General features: G+C 45.6%; 1 protein-coding gene across 1 annotated transcript in view; it reads left to right on the forward strand.

Moving 5' to 3' along the window:
- The window catches only part of NCAPH (non-SMC condensin I complex subunit H), a 34,675-nt gene extending 13,128 nt beyond the window's left edge, over window positions 1-21,547 (forward strand). Inside the window, exons 7-18 of the mRNA XM_032843870.1 lie at window positions 1,826-2,015; window positions 3,355-3,446; window positions 4,158-4,363; window positions 9,029-9,177; window positions 9,584-9,690; window positions 10,417-10,539; window positions 13,522-13,632; window positions 14,826-15,002; window positions 16,215-16,328; window positions 18,651-18,739; window positions 19,357-19,432; window positions 21,328-21,547. Coding sequence (XP_032699761.1) covers window positions 1,826-2,015; window positions 3,355-3,446; window positions 4,158-4,363; window positions 9,029-9,177; window positions 9,584-9,690; window positions 10,417-10,539; window positions 13,522-13,632; window positions 14,826-15,002; window positions 16,215-16,328; window positions 18,651-18,739; window positions 19,357-19,432; window positions 21,328-21,387 — 1,494 coding nt within the window. The 3' untranslated portion in view covers window positions 21,388-21,547. The remainder of the gene's footprint in view (window positions 1-1,825; window positions 2,016-3,354; window positions 3,447-4,157; window positions 4,364-9,028; window positions 9,178-9,583; window positions 9,691-10,416; window positions 10,540-13,521; window positions 13,633-14,825; window positions 15,003-16,214; window positions 16,329-18,650; window positions 18,740-19,356; window positions 19,433-21,327) is intronic.
- Window positions 21,548-22,502: the final 955 nt, after the last annotated feature.

The following is a 22,502-nucleotide window of genomic DNA, read 5'->3' on the forward strand; positions in this document are numbered from 1 at the left end:
AAGGTAGGTATTTGTCAGACGGACCTTGCCAGGAAGGTGATTCTAGGCAGAGGCACAAGCAAAAGCCATGAAACAGGAAAGTTCTGGTTCTTTAAGGAGCTGGACAGTATACAAGTTTGGCTAGAACCCAGGATTTACTCACAAAGCTGAAATAGCCCTAGACTTTACCATGCAGTTTGTTGTGCATATTCTCTCTCTCTGACAAATAAAGTCTTTAAACAAACAAAATAAAATAAAATGAATGCGTTAGAGCTGGTAGGTGGAGAGAACCTTCAAGAAAGAAGTGGGAGGTATAGCCTTTCCTTTTACTCTTTCTCTTCCTTGCTGTGGACACTTGTTTCAAAAGATTCACCTAGCTGGGGAGCCTGGCTGGCTCCGTCTGTAGAGCACGTAGCACTTGACCTTGGGGTCATGAGTTTGAGCCCCATGCTGGTTTTAGAGATTACTATTTTAAAAAAAAAGGGCTAAAAGTTTCATCTACTAAACTATGCAGTCACCAATAATTCATTTTCCCATCAAAGAACTCAAAAGTGTCAATCAGATCCATTTTATATGAAAGAACCATTGTTTTCACTAGACAAAAAGTGAGGAAAATTGTCTTAGTGTTTTCAGCTTTATTTTGGTGTTTACAGTTTCTGTGTTGACTCTTTGAAATGCTGAGTTTTCACTAACTACCCACATAGGAACTCTCAAGATGTGGGGCTCCAGGTGGGAAGCCAGTGCTCTAGTTGACATTTGAGGAAGGGAATGGGAGTAACAACACTAGTATTTTTAGGATAGGAAATGGGAGCAACCAGAGACAAGGGTTAACTCAGGTGTGGGTTGTATTGGTGGGAACAGGGGTGAAAAAGGAAGGGGTAGATGGTAGAGATGTGCTGGGAGGAAGCCCTGCCAGGGTGTGTAACTGACAGCCTGAGGGGTAAGGAGACAGTGAGAACGTGGAGTTGATGTATGTCATACTCTGGGGGCTGGAAGGATGCTGAGATGGGCTTACTGGAAAGGTGAGAGGAGAATCTCAGTTCTGGCAAGGTCAGGTTCAGAACCAAGGCTCAGTCAGAGATCCGCATCTGTCTTCCTCCCTGAGGCCCCTTCTCTCCACAGTAGCTATGTCCTGGAACATACAGGAGACTTGTGAACCTAACACCCAACGTGTTTCCTGTCATAGGGCCACGGGTAGAGTCAAGTGGCTTCTGCACTCTTGCTACACATACCTGGGTCTTGCTCTGTCCTTGTTTTCATGCACTGTGCCCCAGTCTGCCTTTGGGATTGCTGTCACCTGGCTGTGCCACTCCTGCTCCTTACTCCAGCCTTGGAGCTCTCTTAGGGCCTCTCCCATTTTTACCCATCCATCTAGCCCTGCTGACTCTGCCTATCTTTACCCTGAATCTCTTGGTTGTGTTCTCCAGATCTGTGAAAATATTTCTGCCTAGGGTAATAATGGGATCTTGTGAACAGATCCATCACACAGGCTTTTTAAGTCCATGGAATTTGTGGTGATAGCATTGTACTAGGTTAGCCATTTCAAAACAGTGACTTGTGGAAGGAGGCCAGCAGAAGCGTACTGTCCGTGTGGATTATAAACTGACACAGTAGAAGCTTGTTGCCACTTCTGTGTACTTGAACGCTGTACCTTTATTCAGCTGACCACACATAGGCTTCCTTTTCAATTAGTGTCTGCTAGGATGGGACTTTATTGATCTATTAGAAAGCCCTCTCCCGATTTTGATCACGTGCCAAGATACCCTAGAATGAACAGAGTCCAGGGAAGGAGATTTTGTTTGCTTTGTCTGCATCCCATAACTTGCCTGTTCTGTTTTTCACTCAGATCGATCCCATGTTTCAGAAGACGGCGGCCTCGTTCGATGAGTGCAGCACAGCAGGGGTGTTTCTGTCTACCCTCCACTGCCATGACTACAGAAGTGAGCTGCTGTTTCCTTCCGATGTGCAGACTCTGTCCACCGAGGAACCCCTGGAGCTGCCGGATTTAGGTTGGGTGGAAGCGACAGATTTAAAAGGTGGGTACACATGATGTGTTTTACCAGGGCATTTCGGTCATCAGAAAAGTTTCTGTACAGCCATGGGTTCCATGATACGCCCATCATGATGTTGCTTGTTTAAATTACCCAGAAGCTTCCTCTGGAATTCCCTGTTGGGCATCCTTTTGGGGAAAATGGACTTCTTTCCTCTCTGTAGCACAGAGGCTAGTAGTAGTAGCTAACGCTCACCATTGCTCTTGGCCCATATGTGCCATATCCCTCATGGGCCCCTTAACAGCCAAGGCTCTCATTCACTTCTCAGGGTCCTGGGGTTAGCCAGGAATGTCAGAGTTTGGACTTGAAAAAGGGGCTGTAATAGGCTTTTGTTGAGCTGAAGGAGCCTTGTTCTTATTTGTTACCAATCCAGGGTGTTCTGAGGAGAAGAATGCATTGTGAGTTATTTTCACACTCCACCTTGGTGGTCTGAGAATAGACCTGTCCTTTTTTTTTTTTTTTTTTTTTTTTTTAAGATTTTATTAGAGAGTGAGAAAGTTAGCACAAGCATGGGGAGAGGCAGGCAGAGGGAGAAGCAGACTTCCCGCTGAGTGGGGAGCCCGATGCAGGACTTGATCCTGGAACCCTGGGATCATGACTGGAGCCAAGGGCAGATGCTTAACTGACTGAGTCACCCAGGCATCCCTGGCCCTGTCCTTTTGTCAGCCCATTTTACTGGCCTGGCAGGGGTTTTATCCCCCCTCCCATCCTATCCTCCACACTCTGGGGGTATCGTCTGGGTACACGGTTGGGCAGGAATACAGTAGCTACACTTGTGGGTCGCATGAAATTGCTCCTTTCCCTACAGGACTTGGCAGATGTTACAGGGACTGCTTTCCTCCTTTCTATTCTTGTCTAAAGTTTTCTAAGTACAAATATTTGTGCTAATAGTGTATTTTTCAAGTTTATGCTGTCAACTGGGACTTTAATTCTGTAAGGTACCTCACTTAGTTTAGGACTAAAATAAGTAACATTGTGTGATTGATCGTGCCGTTAGTACACTTCGAGGGTTTTTGATTTCCCAACTCCAACATTGGGCGTGAAGTCCATTTCAGAGTCAAATGTGTGTGCTTTAGGCTTCTGCCCTAATGTTTTAGTAACTCTTGGAGTGCCAGTGTGGGGCCTCCCTCCAGGGTAGGTGTGTTGTCTGAGCACCACCCTTTCCCTGGACAGAAGTCTGTGTCCTGGAGCTTGGCCACCAGCCAGCCTCTGCCACAGAACAGGGGGTGACAAAGCCTCAATTCTCCATCGTGCTACCCTGGTCACTCTGAGGTGGGGGGAGCGTGCTCCATCCATACTCTTTGCCTGCTCCTGCCCTCTCTAGCGCCCATGCAGCAGTGTGCAGAGGACGGCCAGATCTGCCCTTCCCTGGCCGGGTTCCAGTTCACGAAATGGGACAGTGAGACACATAATGAGGTGAGTTCAACTTTTAGACTTCTCAGGGCTCTGGGCATTTGTCCAGCTGCTCGTGGTTTCAGTGAGATGGCCCAAGACGAGTGAGAACCCGAAACTGGCACCGTTTTTCTTTAGCTAGGAGTACAGAAAACATTTCCCTTGGCACTTCTGTAGGGACTAAAACCTGGGGGGTAGAAATGAGAGTGAGGCAGCCCTGTCATTCCTGGGTGCACTTTTTTTTTTTTTTTTTTTTTATCGGCTATCCCCTTGAACATGGCTAACTCCAGGCCTTGGTCTCAGGCTGCTGTCAGGCTTAAGGAATTTCCTGCTCTTCAGGGCTGAGTCCCTTGGCACAGAGTTTCCTGAGAAACTGTCATGTATAAAGCCTTTCTCTGTATATTTTTAGCTTGGCCCCCTTTAGCCTACTCACTATCACTTCCAGAGTAAATGGTCTCTATGGAAAACTGTTTTCTCTAAACATGTAGTTAATGGATGCCAATCCCTGTTTCATGTTTTACGAAATGTGCCTAACGACAACACAGCCTCATCCTGTGCCGCGCAGTGTAAACTTCCTCAGCACCTTACTCTCCTGAGAATCTTGACTCAGGGGAGGGTGAGCCGGGAGGGGGGGCTGGAACCTGGAACTCATGGCTAAGAAGGCGTCCAGGCAGGCTGTTACTCCAGGCTGCACGGATGGCGAGAATTAGAGAATCCTCTCCTTGTCCTCTCCAGTCTGTCTCTGCTCTGGTAGACAAGTTCAAGAAAAACGAGCAGGTGTTTGACGTCAATGCCGAGGTAGAGGAGAGTGACTGCGAGGACTTCCCTGACGGGCCCATGGACGGCGACTTTGATGCGAACGATGAACCTGAGCACAGTGCCACCGGGGATCGCACCGAGTTCAGGAGCTGGAAGGAGCCCTGCCGCACTCCGAGCTGCCCGTAAGGCTCTCAAAAGGCCTGGAACAGGTTCCCCGAGGAGGTTTCCATTGGTTCTTAGCAGATTTCCTGCTAGGACCATCTCATTTCATGTCCGAGATCGGCTAGCCTAGCCTGCTGGCTCATTGTCCACGCAGGCTGAGCCATTCTGACCCATAATGGCATCACACCTGCCTGGGAATGTCAGCTCAGCCACCTATTGATGACATTGCAGGATCTGGAAGGATAAAGTTCAAACGTGTAAAGTGCTAGGGAGGAGAACTTGGGGATATAGGCACTGCTTCGGTGGTGCCTGTCGTTTCCACTTGTGTTTTGGTAGCATGGAATGTGCTTTCTCCACACCATGTGCAGTCTTGCTTTTGGCTACATCGCTCCAGATTGGTTATAGACAGAAACAGCCTTACATGCTGATTACAAAAACAAAGTGGCCCCTGCCTGGAGGGTCAGGCAAAGAGGAGGGGCTGGGCAGTGTTGGGTTAACCAGATAGGCAGACGGGACAAGCGAAGCAGGGGAAACTAAATAAGCAGATAAAACCGAACATGTTGGGCACGAGGAGAGGTGGTAGAATGGGTCTGTAGCAATTTTTTTTTCTTTTTTATTAAAGATTTTATTTATTTATTTGACAGGCAGCGATCACAAGTAGGCAGAGAGGCAGGCAGAGAGAGGAAGGGAAGCAGGCTCCCTGCTGAGCAGAGAGCCCCATGCGGGGCTCGATCCCAGGACCCCGAGATCATGACCCGAGCTGAAGGCAGAGGCTTAACCCACTGAGCCACCCAGGCGCCCTTATCTGTAGAAATTTAATTTTTTTATTAACTCTAGTAGGCTTAGAAGGAAATCAGAACTTTGTTGGCCTTTATTTATATGTACTTAGGAGATTAGTAAGTTTTACTTTTGAATATGATTTGGAAGCGGATTCCGTAATCCTGTGGCACTGAGGGCCGCTAAAGGTCGTGACTGGGCTTGGGTATAAAAGACTCCATAAGACTGTGATGAACAGTCCCTCTGACAACTCCTGTGCCTATAACAATTTTGTGTTCCTGGGACAGGACAGCCAAGCTGGTTTAGTGTAGGGCAAAACCTTAGAAGTTGTCTAGGATAATTTGTCTACTCATGTGGGAAATGATTAGATTGATGATGTCGCTTCACATCTTTGTAGAAGTTGACGGGCTAAACATTTGATACCTTAAGGCAAAATTACCCAGTGAGGCCCTTTGGCACCCTCCTTTCCTCTCCTGATTCGTACTATTAGTATACCTGCAGTTTTGTCCCTGTGCCCTTCCTATCTTCTACAGACTGAGAAATGGTAGGTGGGTAGGTGGGATGAGCTCTTTCAGTCCAGATTCGAATGTCAACAAACAACCATCACTTTCCTGACATCTAAGGAACTGACGGTAGCAAAGGGCTTTAGTCACTTCCATTTTGTTACCTTGAAGAAATGTCTGCACTTCTCTCCCCAGTTTCAAACAGAACAAAGTCTTAGGATCCATCCTACTGAGCGCTTTAGGGGCAGGGCGCTTGGGTTGTAGCCCAAGGTTATATCTGTCTTGAAATCCTTATCCTTGGCATGGCGCTGGCCTTGCCCAAGAGCTCAGTATTGAAACTGCACGGACTTGACTGCTGTGCATAGCCTTGAGATATGGGGTAGAGGCAAGTGGCCTCATCTTTTGGGGTCTTTGTTTTCTCATGCACAAAATGAAGGGTTTGGCCTAGATGATAATAGTAATGTCTGAGCTCATTGAGTGCTCTATTAATCTGGCTTCAGGCCAGCCACTGTGTCAGGGGCCTTACCTACATTATCTCACATAATTCACAGAAAACAGAAAATGTAATTACTTAAGCCTTGCAACAATCTTATCATGAGGTCCTGTTGTCCCCATTTCACAGATGAGGAAACAGGCTCAGAGAAGTTAAGTAATGGGATAGAGCTGGGTATCGCTTAGTGTCTTTGACCAATTCTGACTACCTGTAATGAACTTTGGACAATAGGCTCCACCCCAGAGCATTTAACTGAGAGTCCCACAGGCCAGGCTTTGCGTCACATTTCCCAAAACTCCATGGTGATTGTACTATGCATCCAGGATTGTGAACACTGTACTGGACTAAAAGGTTATGTGTGTGTGTGTATGTGTATGTGTGTGTGTGTGTGTGTGTGTGTGTAAGATTTTATTATTTGAGAGAGAGACTGTAAGCAGGGGGAGCAGCAAGCAGAGGGAGAGGGAGAAGCAGGCTCCCTGCTGAGCCAGGAGCCTAACATGGGGCTCAGTGCTAGGATCCCAAGATCATGACCTAAGTCAAAGGCAGACGCTTAACTGATTGAGCCACCCAGGCGCCCCCTGGACTGAAAGGTCTTTATGGGCTTCTCTAGGTTGAGATGGGATAGGGCCATGCTGAATCATGAATACCAGTGTTTTCTAGGGTACCCCTTGTTGCTGGTCCCTGGATGGCACCATTCAGACCACTGTACACTTCGTGCATTGACAAGGGCAAGCCTAACATAGTGGCATAGTGGCGTATGTCCAACAGCAGCTTGGGCACACTCCCTCTTGCAGCGGCAGCAACCTGTATGTCTGCTCTAGCCAGTCTCTGTGAAACAGGTGCTTGCTGTGGTTAAAGACCTAGACTGTGGTCTAGGCCCATACCACCACCAGAATGAGGCATTCTGCTGCTTGCATGGTGAGGTGCCTGGAGCCAGCTGGGAGGTGACCTACAGATCCTAGTGCTATGTGCTGAACCAGTACTAACCTGGAGGGGCCTTGTGGGAGGAGGGCAGGTAGAAGAAGTAATTCCCCCAGAGGGCATTAGAGAAGTTTGCTGGAGGGGATGCTTGATGGAGAATTGAGGATACTGGGAAGTAGGTTAGTTGTTGAGTCGGGGAGTTGGAGAGTTGGGATGAAAAAGGCGCCTGCCACATAGCCTTGTCTTTTGCAAGAGACAATGGGTGGAGTTCAAGTCTCAAGGGCCTTAGCCCTGCCCTGGCCCACAGATTCTCAGGGGATGGGAGCCAAGCTCTTTATAGCTTTGCCTATAAGTTCCCAATAAATTCCCAGCCTGACTGCCAGAAAAGAAGAGTATCTGTGAGAATTGAGCAGAGATTCTACTGAAGCCATCTTCTTTCTCCATCTAGAGCTCACAGTACAGTACAATTGTTCCTTAATAACATAAAGGCATTCTACATACTAGAAATGTGAATTTTTTTCATATATTCTAATTTTTAAAATTAAGTTTTAGGGGCACCTGGCAGGCTCAGTTGGTAGAGCATGTGATTCTTGATATTGGGGTTGTGAGTTTGAGGCCCACATTGGGTGGACAGATTACTTAAAATTAAGTTTTAACTACACAATAAATATACAAATACAGGTTACTGGTTTTAAAGTAAAGATTCTGTAGATAAAGGCAAAGTCCTCTTTTAAAGCTTTTTAACCTTATTACACAAGGCTTGGTTTGAAGATGGTGTATTTATAGCTCAGTGTAGATAAAAGCGGCTCAGTGTCTGAGGTTTCCTTGGACCTTGACCTTTAGAGGGCAGTATAGCAGCACTAACATACTTTCTGATGTGTCAGGCTCCCCCACAGACTAGAACACTGCCCAAAGGTTGAAAAACCAAACCCAAACTGTCATACTGGACTGGCCAGTCAGACTCTTAGCACATAGCCCAGAATAAAGCTAGGTGGCTTAACAGATTATAAGTGCCCCCCCCCATTGTCATTTGTCATTTGAAGGACAAATCAGAGTAACATCTATTCACTTTTAGTAGGCACTACAAGTGTTATTGGAGCCCTCACTTACGGAAGCATGGGAAAGGAAGACTGAGAGATTATCATCTGTATGGCTGGAAGCCTTGTGAATGGAAAGATCTTGAGGCTGATTCAGAGAATTGTGTCCTCCTTGCAGCTCTGGCATTTTTTTTCTTTTTAAGGTTTTATTTATTTATATGAGAGAGAACGAGCATGAGAGGGGGAAGGTCAGAGGGAGAAGCAGACCCCCTGCTGAGCATGGAGCCCAATGTGGGACTCAATCCCCAAACTCCAGGATCATGACCTGAGCTGAAGGGAGTCACTCAACCAGCTGAGCCACCCAGGCGCCCCCAACTCTGGCATTTTACTTGACTGCAGTCTTACGTGAAAACTTACCTTCTCTCCAAGGCACTTAGGTAGCTCAGTCAAGTGTCTGCCTTCAGCTCAGGTCATGATCCTGAAGTCCTGGGATTGGGTCCTGCATGCGGCTGCCTACTCAGTGGGAAGCCTGCATCTCCCTCTGCCACTGCCCCCTCTCTTGTGTGCTCCCCCTCTCTCTCTCTCAAATAAAATTAAAAAAAAAAAAAAGACAACTTATCTTCCCTCTGCCACTGTTTCCTTATCTCTCAGATGGGTAAACTTGCATTCCATGAAGTACTTTAAAGCCTCTTTGTATTAGCTATCTGTGATCATAATATTATATAATTAAGAGAAACTTCAGTACTTTGATGAAGTAAAAACTAAGGAATTATTAACAATGAAATATTTATATTGGACTTACTCTTAGAAATGCTGCTCATCTGTGGAGAAGTGGGTAGGTAGCGTCTTCAGTTTCATCACACGCTGCTTTGCATGTAAATGGCATGATTGTATTATGTATATTGACATGTACACAGTTGGACAGGTAAAAATATGATTTCATGTGTGTTACAGGGAAGAAATGATACCCCTTGGGGATGGAGACATTAGGACCATGTGCCCTCTTCTATCCACGAAACCTGGAGAATATTCCTATTTTAGTCCCCGTACCATGTCAATGTGGGCTGGCCCAGATCACTGGCGCTTTAGACCCCGACTCAAACGTATGTACTTCTAAGTTTGAACATCTGTACTTCCAAGTGTGAACTCTAAGAGATAGTGTTGATGATCATCCAGTATCCACGTGACTTCAAACAGAGGCCATATATGGGAATGACCACAGGCTTACAAGGCAGGACTCTAGAACTCTGAAGGGCCTTGCCAGCATTATGTGTTTTACATTGTCTCTTTGAAAAGAAGGGATTAATTAACATACTTGTAATTGTGTTTTATTAGCAAGACCACAAATCATAAGTTAGGGATGAAACTAGGTGTATGATTTGCCTTTCCTGATGCTGTTATGCTCAGACAAAAATGTGAGCATTTTTGCGGTTGGTAAGATCTTGCAAAATGGGTACATAATATTGTCCACAGAGGTGAACAATGTGACATCTGTGTTCATTTCTGCAGACGATGCTTCCTCCAAATCAGAGAACAAAAAGAAGAGTACAAAAAAGGATTTTGAAATCGACTTTGACGATGATATTGACTTTGATGTATATTTTAAAAAAACAAAGGTTTGTGCTAAATCTATTAGCTTATATGCTTTTTTAAATTGCTCTTTTCACATTTTTTTTTTTTTTTTTTTTTTTTTTGCAGACAGAGGTCACAAGTAGGCAGAGAAGCAGGCAGAGAGAGAGGAGGAAGCAGGCTCCCTGCCTAGCAGAGAACCCGATGTAGGGCTCGATCCCAGGACCCTGAGATCATGACCTAAGCCGAAGGCAGAGGCTTTAACCCACTGAGCCACCCAGGCACCCCTCTTTTCAGATTTTAAAAAATTCATTACAAATTTAAGTTTTAGAGTAAATGGATGGTTTCATTCTCCCTCAAACTCTAGAGGAATTGAGAAATAGCCCTGAACTCAGTGGCAGGTAGAATCAGGTTTAGAATATTAATAATGTCTAGCAAAATCACTCTTTGCTACAGAACTGGGAACTCTTGACAGTAGGCTAGTGTTGCCCAAATCCTTCCCAAGCTGCTTGCTGCTTTTTTTTTTTTTTTTTTTTTTTTGACCATTCTTACTAAAGTGCCTGGGTGGTTCAGTTGGTTAAGCATCCGACTCTTGATTTTGGCTGAGGTCATGATCTCAGGGTTGTGAGTCTTGCAATAGGCTCTGTGCTCAGCGTGGAGACTGCTTGAGATTCTCTCCCTCTGCCACTCTTCCACTCCTGCCTCATGTGTGCTCTCTCAATATCTCCCTTTCTCTCAAAAAAAAAAGAATGGTTTTTGTTTTTAATTAACAGGCTTCTACTATTCTGGCCAAGTCCACTTTGGAGAACCAGAATTGGAAAGCCACCACCCTTCCCCCGGATTTCTTCTACGAGACAGATCATCTTGTCCAGCTGTATCTCAAACCAGGCACCAGGGTAAGACTGCTCCTTGGTTCCTCCAGGCTGCTGCTGTCAAACGTGCTGGTAGCATGGGAAAAATCAGATGGTTGGCAATGTTGACTACTAGCCCGTGCCTTCGAGGAAAAGGAGAGCACAAGGGGAGGGGAAGGTGTTAGCCAGGGGCAGTCACCGGGAAATGCAGCGGGTGTAGCAAAGCTAAAGGGAAAGTTTATGGCATAGACGCAGGTTGGAGATTTGGATACTTCAGCTGGTGAGAGTGCTGGGTGGCCGCTGAGGCCTAGGTGCTGAAACCCTAGGGGGATAAACAGTCTTTCACTAAGGTTTTTACGTGGTGATAGTTATTTCTTGATTCTCTCCCTTTCTCATTGATGTTGTGGATTCACTAGCCAGTTGCTTTCCCCAGGCCACACTGCCTTCCTCATGATCCAGGTGTAGACACAAGCCCCACTGTGACTTATGGGATAGTGGGGGTGCCAAGCACCTGACCGTGTGGTCCTCAAGGGAGTTATCTGGAGCTGTGCCACCTTCCTGGGCTCTGTCGAGGCTCCTCTGTTCTGATGAGCATCTAGACCACCCAGGGTTGGCCCCCAGTCGCTGTTCACCTCATCTGCCCGCAGCTGCTTCTGGCCATGCTGGTCGCAAGTTTGTGTCACCGTTGCCAGGGTTACCAGGCATCGGTTCCTGCTAAGTTCCCTTTTATCTAGACCCTCTGCTCACTTGCTTTCCTTGGGTGTTCTGGTCTTGTGGTGTCCTAGACACAAACTGTCTTTATTTTCCTCTTCCTTATTTTGCCTGTTTCTCTACAAGACGTTAATGATATGTATACAGTTCTCCTGATTCACAATCTCCCATTGTGTTTTTATAATCCAACACTAATATATTTTTCCTTTTAATCAGTACTGTTTACTTAACAGAAATACTCTTAAAAACGCAGAAAGAGATACAAAGTTGCAGCAGTAGTAGAAACGATGGCTGTGGTCAGTGTTGGTTAGATGCTAGCCGGGTCGTGTTCTAATGGGAAAATGGGGCCCTGCGGCAGAAGAGCAGGACAGCAGGACAGTGGGCACTGCTACCAAACCTTACCCAGCCAGGAGCTCCTTTCTGTGGCCAGGAGTTACCCAACCCCCTTCCCTCAAGCCCTTATTAGGAGCATCTGAAGACTGTGGCCTTTGGTGGGAATTTGCATATTAATTCCAGGGGCTGTTGTTTTGTTGTTTATAGTAGAAGAAAGAACTTCTGCTTCTAATTGTCCACAGGGTCAAAGTCACTGAGTGGTAGGGCAGCCAGGCAGCAGGAACTGAAGATCCCTGCCCTTGCACCAGGGCTACACAGGGATAATGACTATTAAACTCTGGAAACCCTGGAAATTAAATGCTGGGTTAGTAAGCACTGTTTGGCTACAGACCATACAGATCAACCATCCAGTTTAATTATCTTACAGGCGGATTCTAGTAGCAACCAGCTGATAACACGAGGAGGTCACAGCCCCTTCCTGAAACACTTCTTGTAGATTATGGACAGTTTAGCATGTGCCTAAAGGACAGTATCCTAAATGGGGAGGGATTTAGAAATGGAGTCATATGAGGAACTGAGGAAGAAAGAGGACTTAAGTCAATAAATACCTATTATTGAATATTATTTTTGGATTGTGTTACAAAAACATTGTGGGTTTTTTTTTTTTCCTGCTTTTGGATTATATCATTGTAGTAGAATATTCAGTATGCTTTGTAAATTGAATACCTTCAGCCTCACTTCCTTCACCCCTGTAAGGACCTATTTAGCCCAAGCACTTTCATCTCCATCCAGTTAAACAATAACCTTGTTGTTTAACCCTTAAACTGTCCTTGCCCCCCTCCCCCCAGGGGACTTACTAAAAACAAGTCCCAGAAACCAGTCCCAGGTAACAAAGCCCAAATACAAGGGTGGTTCAGGCCTGGTGGAGACATCCAATCAGTGGGGGGGGGGCGCATACTGTCTCCCTTGTTACCAAGGAGTATGGGCCCTACCCTTTGGGAGCCTTTTGGGCGCCAATTCTGACCAAGGTGATAGGCTAGTTCAAATATCTACTAGGGTAAATTATAATTCATTGGTCACTTATGTGTGACCTAACATGACTGTGCAGCTTTCTCTGTGTGTTACAATTTCATTGGCCGCCTGTGCGTGGCCAGGCCCAACCACATGGCCTTTGCCCTTAAAAGCTAGTCTGTGAAGCAGAGAAAGGTCACCCTCTCTGTAAGAGGTGCGGCCCCGAACATTCAGTTTGACTCTGGATGCTTGGCGCTGAGTAAAGCTTTGCTTGAACTTTGCTTTGTATCAGTCTCGCTCCTTTGATCACATACCCATTACTGGGGGACCTTTCACCCCAAAGACACATACCCCAGGTAAAAATCACTGGTCTAACGGGCAGCAAATATCTGAAGGGCTGTGGTCACAGGCCTTCCCAAAAGAGGAGGGAGGCTTGTTCTGTGAGGCTCTGGAAGGCAGAACAAGGACCTGGGGGGTGTAATGACGGGGAGAAGAGCTGGATGTTTCTCCCTATAGCTATGTAGGGAGCAGCGATTGCCCCAGAAATGGGACAGGCTGTCTGTGAATTAAAATCATGAGTGGGTTTTCTCTCAGAATTATTTGAGCAGCCTCAAGTTGACTTCTTTTCAGATAGCTATAGGCAATTCTGTTGGGGTTTTTGTTTTGTTTTTTGGCAATTTTGTTTTTAACGAACCCTTTTTAAAATGAAGTTGTGTGCAGACCTAATTGCAAATGAGCTGCTCTGGTTTATTTAGGATGGATGGACTCCAAGTGCTGCTACCATGGGGCTTGCTCTAGAATGGAGTTGTGCAACTGAAGTTGTCAGGATTAGATGACTTCTCACGGCCCTTAAAACTCTAAAATTCTGTAATTCTAGGAGCTTGATCATAAGAACTAAGGTTATCGTCCAACCTAGGTTGGAACTACTTTTCTAGAAATTGCTTTCTGCAGTTGTTCTTTCCTTCATTCTAGTTACTTAAGACTGCCCAAGGCCAGAGAGCAGGAACCGAACATTATGAAGAAATTGGAGACTATGATTACAACAACCCTAACGACACCTCCAACTTTTGCCCTGGATTACAGGTAAAAGGAGAGAGGAGCTCTGTCCTTTCTCATAAGCAGAAGAGCCTTTTCTATTCCCCATCTTCTCCCTTTCCTATATAGCGGAAGGCTGTAGGAAATTTTGAATTGGGGGAGGAGGGTTATGGCTGCCTGCCCAGCCCCCCAGGCATCAGGAAATGGAAAAAAGCTGAGGAAACAGCCAAAAGCTAGGCTTGCTTTACCTCAAACCCTGTATGTGGAAAGTGAATGGTCATATTCCAATAAACCAGTCAATGTCTTTAGCCTGTGCAAAGCACTTATTTTGACTATTTTGGGATTTCAGAGGAAAATACTCCTCTTGCTTTTAGAAACTAATATTTTTGTCTAGGGGGACAGGACATTCAGACATGTGAAGATGGTGGGGTCTGAAAGGGAAAGGTCTAGGGGGTAGATTCAGGAGACGGGGCTTGTAGCTCTGATTTTGGTTGTTACGTTGTGAATTTGTATAAGCCACTCCCCATTTTTAGATCTTAGTTTAGACTAAATAATTTTGTGAGTCTACTAATAAAATGGCAAATGTAAATAACAGAAAGGGAGAAAATATTAGGTCTCTGTGTTCCTTTGGGGAGAGGGACAAGAACTGAAGAATAGCTTGTTTACCTTGTCATCTTCCTTGGAGGAGAGCTGGGTGGTTACCTTTTAGTGACAATCCAGACTGACCGCTTGGCAAGTGCTTCTCACATTTTCAGCGGGTATGAGAATCACCCAGAGAGCCTGCTTGAAAACCAAGTCCTGGGCCCCAGCCCAGAGATCTGATCCATTCCTGCTGGTCTTGGTCCAAGAACGACTTTTTCACAGCTCCCAGGCAGGACCCCCACTGCCGGCTGGAGACCTCTGACACCTCTTGTGCTCTCATCGGGTGAGGCATGTGGGTCAGATCTCAGGTGTTTTGGAAATGCTGTCCATAAAATGAAATCTGAAATTGGCTAGAAACCAAAGGGGACACTGGCAGTTGTGATTATTCCTCCTACCTTGCTCTGGAGGTCTTAGTTAGCAGATACCTTCCTCATAGGGCTTATGTGTAACCGGAGGGTCACTGGAGGCACCTAGAAGACCATCCTAGGCTAGACTCATATAATGAACTCTCAGGTGCTCTGCTCTTAATGTGTAAATAGAGTCTTTTTCAAGGACACTCCAAGCTTCTGCCAAACTTGAAGAACTGTTTCCTTGCCCAGGCTGCTGACAGTGACTATGAAGAGTCGGATGACTTATTTGTGGGACCAGGTGGGATCTTTGACCTTACATCCTGCCATCCACCCAAGACAGCACAAGAGAATGGTGATGTGCCTGAAGTCCAAGGATTGGACATCACCACTTATGGGGAGTCAAATCTGATAGCTGAACCTCAGAAGGTAAAGGTGAAAGCCAAGAATTATGTTAGATTGTTTGCCTGAGATCTATTTAATTTTCCTCCTATATGAGAGTCACATTGGTCTGGACTTGATTTTTTGTTTTTTTCTTTCTCAGTTTTAACCTGCTGCTCTCCAAGTGGCTGATTCTTAAATAGGGTCATGTTGAGAAGGAGCGGATGGCTAATTTAGTTTGTGTGGAACTAGCCATCTCTTTAGAAATGGTGATAAGCCATATAACTAGAAGCAAAGTGGTAAAGTATGTGAATGAAGGCTGCAGGCAGGGAAAATTGGTTTCTGTGCTGTTTGGGCGAGGCTGGCCATTTGGCTCTGGCTTAGTCCATGAAGCAGGCCACTCTTGATTTCGGGGTTGTGAGTTCAAGCCCCGTGCGGGGTGTAAGGATTTCTTAAAAGTAAAATGTCTTTTAAAAAGAAAGAAAATCTTGGCCAGATTCAATTCATATGAAATGATGATGCATTAATCACATGCATACCAGGTGACAGGCCTAGTGATTTCATATCCATTTGATTGGCCTGGCTCTTTACCCTAGAATTCCAGCTTAGTCTTTTTTTTTTTTTTTTTTAAAGATTTTTATTTATTTGACAAAGAGAGAGATCACAAGTAGGCAGAGAGACAGGCCGAGAGAAAGGGAAGCAGGCTCCCTGCCGAGCAGAGAGCCTGATCCAGGGCTCGATCCCAGGACTCTGAGATCATGACCTGAGCTGAAAGAAGAGGCTTTAACCCACTGAGCCACCCAGGCGCCCCCCAGCTTAGTCTTAATGGAGATTGTACTTGGGTACCAGGGTGGCTCAGCTGGTTAATCGATGGCCTTTGACTCAGGTCATGATCCCGGAGTTCCGGGATCGAGCCCTGCATCGGGCTTCCAGCTCTGTGGGGAGTCTGCTTCTCCCTCTGACCTCTCCTCTCATGCTCTCTCTCTCTCACTTTCTCTCTCTCTATCAAATAAATACATTTTAAATATCTTTTTTTAAAAAAAAGGTAGTTAAAAAAATGTAGATTGCATTTGATCAACAAGAAATTAGATTGAATTGAGGGACTCTGTTTTGGCATATCCAAAGGAAGCTCTGTAATTCCTTTGATCAAGACTATATCAGAATCTTTATTTGAACTCCAGACTTTTTGATTTTACAATGGGTAGATTATAAATGTTTCTTTAGTTTGCTTAATTTTACTTTGTCGCATATCTATTTTAGGTAAATAAAATTGAAATTCATTATGCCAAGACTGCCAAGAGAATGGACATGAAGAAGTTGAAGCAGAGCATGTGGAGTTTGCTGACAAAGTTCTCCAAGCAAGCAGACACAGAGGTAACACACTCTGCTTGCTCTCCAGGTACCCAGCATGTGGGAGGGGAATGGCTCATGGTTAAGGCTCCAAGATCAACAGTGAATACAGAAAGCATTCTTTCAGAAACACAAGAAAGACAGGGCACCTGGGTGGCTCAGTCGGTTAAGTGGCTGCCTTCAGCTCAGGTCATGATCCCAGAGTCGTGGGATCGAGTCCCTCATCAGGCTCCCAGGTCCATGGGCAGTCTGCTTCTCCCTCTGACCTTCTCCCCTCTCATGCTCTCTCTCATTCTCTCTCTCTCTCTCTCTCAAGTGAATAAATAAACTCTTAAAAAAAAAAAAGAAAAAGAAATACAAGAAAGATCTCACACCTCTGAAAATGGGATGAACCAAGTATATGAACACACAAATCACACAAAAAGTGATACAGATGGTAAACTACTGCACAGACATTATGTAGCTTTGCTGGTCATCACAAAATACAAACCAAAGCAATTTCCACTGCTTTAGCAGTTAAACAGAGCTTTAGCAGCTTTAGCAATTAAACAGAGTTAAGGAAAAATTTGGCATATATACTCACTGCTGGTGTGATTTAGGTTGATGAACCACTGTTCTGGAAAGCAAATTCTAACATCTCACATACCCTAAAATGTTTAAGCCCTTTGATCTAATAGGGAGACGTATTCTAAGTAGAAAAGAAGTATTAAAAATTATTATTATTTTTTTTTTTGCTGTCAAATTATCTCTCTCTCCTTCAGAACAAGGTGAAACATTGACTAATTCTTTCCAGCTGAATGGAGCTCTTAGTTAACCAGAATTCTTCCATCCTTTCTTCTGGACCTCTTCTGTTCAGGCAGTGTTCTGAGCTTTTTTGGAAAACTCAGCCTACTCTTTTAAACCTTCTGCTGGCTGAGAAGTGAAAATCATGATTTGATTGAGGACCCCGAGTTGTGTAGTATTGGTTATCAGATAAAGCTTCAGTCGTATTCATAAGGTTTTATCAACTAAAACTGAATAGGATACAAATGTAAGAGAAATGTGCTTTTTAAGAGGTAGGAACGGGGTTCTACTTAAACTTCGAATTTAAATGACTTATAATACCTTGTCCTCTGGTTATACCTGGTTAATGAAGGATTTATTCCTTTTTTTTAATTTTAAGATTTTGTTTATTTATTTGAGAGAGAGAGAGAGAATGAGCATAAGAGGGGGAGGGTCAGAGGGAGAAGCAGACACCCACCATCCACCTCTGAGCAGGGAGCCTGATGTGGAACTCGATCCCTGGACTCCAGGATCATGATCTGAGCTGAAGGCAGTCGCTCAACCAACTGAGCCACACCAGGCATCCAGGATTTATTCTTTTTTTAAAAAATCTTTTATCATGAAAATATTCAAACAGGGTGCCTGGGTGACTCGGTTGGTTAAACATCTGACTCCTGATTTCAACTCAGGCCATGGTCTCAGGGTCCTGGGATCCAGCCCCATGTCAGGCTCCACCTTTAGTGGGAAATCTGAGGATTCTCTTTCTCTCTCTCTCTCTCTGCCCCTCTTCCTGCTCACACATGCTCTCTCTCTCTCAAATAAATAAATCTTTTTTTTTTTAATATTTTATTTATTTATTTGACAGACAGAGATCACAAGGAGGCAGAGAGGCAGGCACAGAGAGAGAAAGAGGAGGAAGCAGGCTCCCTGCTGAGCAGAGAGCCCGATGTGGAGCTCGATCCCGGGACCCTGGGATCATGACCTGAGCTGAAGGCAGAGACTTTACTGAGCCACCCAGGTGCCCCTAAATAAATCTTTAAAAAAAGAAAATATTCGACAGTATTCAAAAGCAGAGAGAGCATAGTATAGTGAACACCTATTTCCAATAATTATCACTCTTTTATCTGTACTATCACCTATCCTGTCCTGTCACCCCACTCCTTTCACTGTGTACACATTCTGGGTTATCTTAATGCAAATACCAAACATGATATCCTTGGATAACTGCTTGCCTTAGAGATTATGGATTCTGTGCTGCCCTTGGTTGAAGCTATAAATGATCATGGCTTTTGTTAGTTTGTATTTTTTTACTTCAGAGTAGCCTAGAACCCTCTTTGCAATTCTTCCTTTACTGGGATTATACTGGCCATTGACGTCCACATTTACCATAACTTCTAGTCAGTGTCATGGTCGAAGGCTGCGGCACAAGGTCTCTTTATGGGTCCCTTTTCTTCAAGATGTAACTTAGAAAATGTTTTGGTTTCATTGTAAACTCTTCGGAGGTACAACTTCAAAATTTATGTTGCTTTCTCAAAAGTGAACTGACCGAGAATGTCTGAAGTGTCAATATCCTTCTTCTGTTAGACAAACCACAGTGAAACTGGAAAAGAGGACCCGGTGAAGGTGGCTGATGAGAAGATGCTCAGCGGGCTCACGAGGGACCTGCAGAAGAGGTACGAGCCGGTGAACGCGAGGGGGCTCCCCGCCCCTTCCTCCGAGCCCCGGCTGAGAGTGCTCCAGCCTGAGCTGCTGGTGTGACAGACCCTCACACCATCTGCTGGGTTTTGTTTCGGTTTTTTTTTTAAGATTTTATTTATTTATTTGACAGAGAGAGATCACAAGTAGGCAGAGAGAGAGGAAGAGAAGCAGGCTCCCTGCTGAGCAGAGAGCCCGATGCAGGGATCGATCCCAGGACCCTGAGATCATGACCTGAGCCGAAGGCAGAGGCTTTAACCCACTGAGCCACCCAGGCGCCCCCATCTGCTGTTTTAATACTCGGGGCAGTTTTTCTGTTTCTTCTTTGCATTGATAAATGACTTAATATAGGCCAACTTTTTAAAAAGACATTTAAAAAAAAAAAGCATTTTTCTGCACCATTGGCTGGAATGGAGCAAGTGACATTTTATTTCCAAATAAGAAACTGGAAAAACCTGCTTATAAAATGCATCTGAAATATTTCTTTGTTTCTCATTAGTTTGTTCACTGGAAATGTGTGTTCTTGCTTGTTGAAAGAATCTTTGTTCCTAGAACCGCAGTGACCTAGCTAAATACTTGCTTCTCTGTTTTCCAGCCTTCCTCCTCTCATGGCTCAGAACCTCTCCATACCTCTGGCCTTTGCCTGTCTCCTACATTTAGCCAATGAAAAGGTAGGTAAATTTGGTATGCAAGGGAGTAATTATTCGTGGCACCCTGTTTGAGGTTTTTTCTAGATCTTTCCTGGGCAACCTCACAAGACATCTTAAATACAGTTGACTTATACAATAGTTTCAACCCCAGAGGATTAGCCAGGCACTTAGAAGAATCTTAGAAAAGGGCCATTGGGTATGATTAGCAATGAAAATAATGAGGAGGACCCAAATGGAAAAATTTAAGTGCTGAATTGTAATCTATCAGTTCCCAGCTTCAAAACATAAAGCACTTTGATATCATTGGGTGTCAAAGGCTTTAAAGGCCAAATTCTACCAGTGCCAAAGTCAAGACACATGGAAACGTGGAGAGCAGAGGGGACAGAGGAGGACCAAAGGAAGACAGATGCAGGAGGAAGGAGTCCTAAGATGTGGAGGCAATGGCCAGCCAAGCTGGACCACCAAGAGCTGTGAAAAAAGGCTTGGGACCAGAGTGTCACATCGGGAGCCAGGAGACGTGCCAACTGTGACAGCGGGCCAGGCTCTGCAGTGCACCATGCCAGCTGCAGAGCTGAGCAGCCATGGCGGTTCCCAAGGGAGCAGTCAGGGACCCATCTTGTCAAGAGTTTGCTGGTGCCAAGCGTGGCAGCCAGCAACAAGCCCAAATGAAACTTGATATCCTTTGTGTCCCGGGGCCCCGGTCCCTAACTCAGATGTTGTCACTGAGGCAGAGCATCCCTACCCTCGCTGCCCTCATGTACCACCAGTATAGATTCTGACCTCCCCCCCACCACCCTGAGCTGAGAGGGGGGATCTTAGAGTGTGGCACCTGTCTGAACACTGAAGTGTGGTTAGAGAGGGTCGATTGGATTGTACTGGAATGCTAGCAAAAGTGGGTGCTGTAGAAGTGCCCGGGACTTCCTGTGTGCCTGTGTCTGACCTCTGCCCTTGTGATGAAAGTGCTGCGGTGATGATCGGCTGTTTCCCAGAGCCACAGAGAGAAATCTCACAACACTTAATACCAGAACATGTCTCTTTTTGTGGCCTTGCTCCCAGTCTTTCATTCCTGTCTGTCCTCAGCCCCTCTGGTAATGAGATCCCTGAGAAGTGCGGTGTGACAGCACTCGGGACACAGGGGTGGATGCTGGGTCCTCAGTGCCAGCACGGTGCAACTCATTAGCCAGAGCGAAACCACCGGGAACCAAGCTACAGAAGTCACACTGTGGGGTGCGGGGGGTGATTTCAACTTTCCATCGTTAGCAGCACAGGAAGGTGCCCTGGCAAGGGCAGTATGGTTGCTGAGTGCCAGAGGTCGGGCCTGCCTCGGGACCCAGTGAGGGGAGGTACGCTTGTGGCGAGCTTGGGCGAGAGGGGCTTTGGATAGCCATTTCATCCTGCGGGAAGCAAGTGCCCGGCTTGGTGGGGAATTCACAGGGTGGGAGTGGGGGTGTCAGGTGGGAGGAGAGCTGTGAGGTAGGGAAAGGCCTGCACAGATGGGAGAGAAAGGCCTGCGCAGATGGCCGGGGATGAGGTGATGGGGCAGTGAGGGGGAGGGCTGCAGGGGGCCACACACGGACACGGACATGGTTAACAGTCACGTATCGTGTCTCCTGGTGGCTATCCACTTCTCTTAGCTCCTGCCAGAGCAAATAGCTTCACTCTTGGGCCCTTTACAGAGAGAGGTTGTTTCGGGCACCAGTGCCCAGGAAGTCTTGCTTTTTGCATTTTTCCCCTGCAGGTGGCAAGGATTTGGAATTAGCTTTATCCTGCAAATTATATTTGCTGTAACGTAATTTTACGTAAAGTCCTGGGACAAACTCATTCTTTATAGTCACTACCCTGTTGCCTTGATTTGAATCTGTTATGATTCCTGTATTTTCAGTATGCTGAAGTTCACGTGTCTGGTCTTTCTTCAGAATCTAAAGCTGGAAGGAACCGAGGACCTTTCTGACATTCTGGTGAGGCAAGGGGATTAAGTTTGCCTGAGAAAAGTTGGCAGAGCAGGGTTCATCGCTCCTTCAGTGACCAGGACGTCTGTGGCCTGGGTGCCACCTAGCCCACTACCAAAGAGTGGCTGTTTTGTCTGTTGCTCTTCCATTCTCTCCCTCAGGTGGGGAACCAGCACCCCAGAGCTCCGTCTTTGTTTCAAGTTTTCTGCCCTGTGGTGACCACCTAGCAGGGAGGAGCTGGTGAAGATACTATTCTTGATTGGGAAAACCTATATCCATACTTTGTATCCATGTCTAGTTTTTGTCTCCTATGTTGATCTTTGTTATTTTCCACACTTTCATGGAAAATAATTTCCCAGCAGGTCCTGGTTGTCTTTAAACAGCTGTCTAACCCATGTACATAAAACACATCATATGTGCACTTACAAATGTATATATATTGTGTAGCCTTAAAATAAAATCATTCTAAACAATAATGCATGGCCAAATATTTTAGTACATTCTAGATAAGTTAGTGCTGGTCCTTTCCCTTCAGTGGGGATGCAGTTAGTTAGCTAGATGATACCCATCTGTCCGTAAAGGTAGGAAACACTTAAAGGCTGAGAGGATTTGTCTTGTGGCAGAGGAGAGGAGAGAGAAACCAACCATTGGCTGGAGGTCACATTTCCTGATTAGGACCCTTGGGCCTATGAATTATGCTGGCAGATGATGGTAGTAAAAATTGCTAAGCTTTGTTAAGGGACAGTTACTAGTACCTTCTGTGGATCACCTCACCTAGCCTTCTTAGCATCTTTGAGAGGAACACACTTTTCTCACTCCCTTTTTACACAGAGACATAGGTGCTTCAGAGTAAAGGAACCTGCCTCAGGGCAGACCGCCGTCAGAGACTGACCTCAAACCAAGTACTGTGCTTCTGAAGTTCTCGTTCTTAGCTACTGTGCCATATGCTGCTCAGATCATAGGCTCTGCTTGTAGATGTTGATCAAAGTAACTCTGTCCTTGGCAGGTTCTGGGTCTCTGCCCGAGCACCATGTCACCATTCATTAGGTAAATAGAGATCTTGGATCAGAAGCAGTGAGGTATGTAATTGGAGATAACTCTTGATCATAAAGAACTTGCTTCTAAGTCAAACACCACACAAA

The sequence above is a fragment of the Lontra canadensis genome, unplaced genomic scaffold (assembly GCF_010015895.1).
Source record: "Lontra canadensis isolate GAN:19392208 unplaced genomic scaffold, GSC_riverotter_1.0 scaffold144, whole genome shotgun sequence".
Classification (NCBI taxonomy): Eukaryota; Metazoa; Chordata; class Mammalia; order Carnivora; family Mustelidae; genus Lontra; species Lontra canadensis.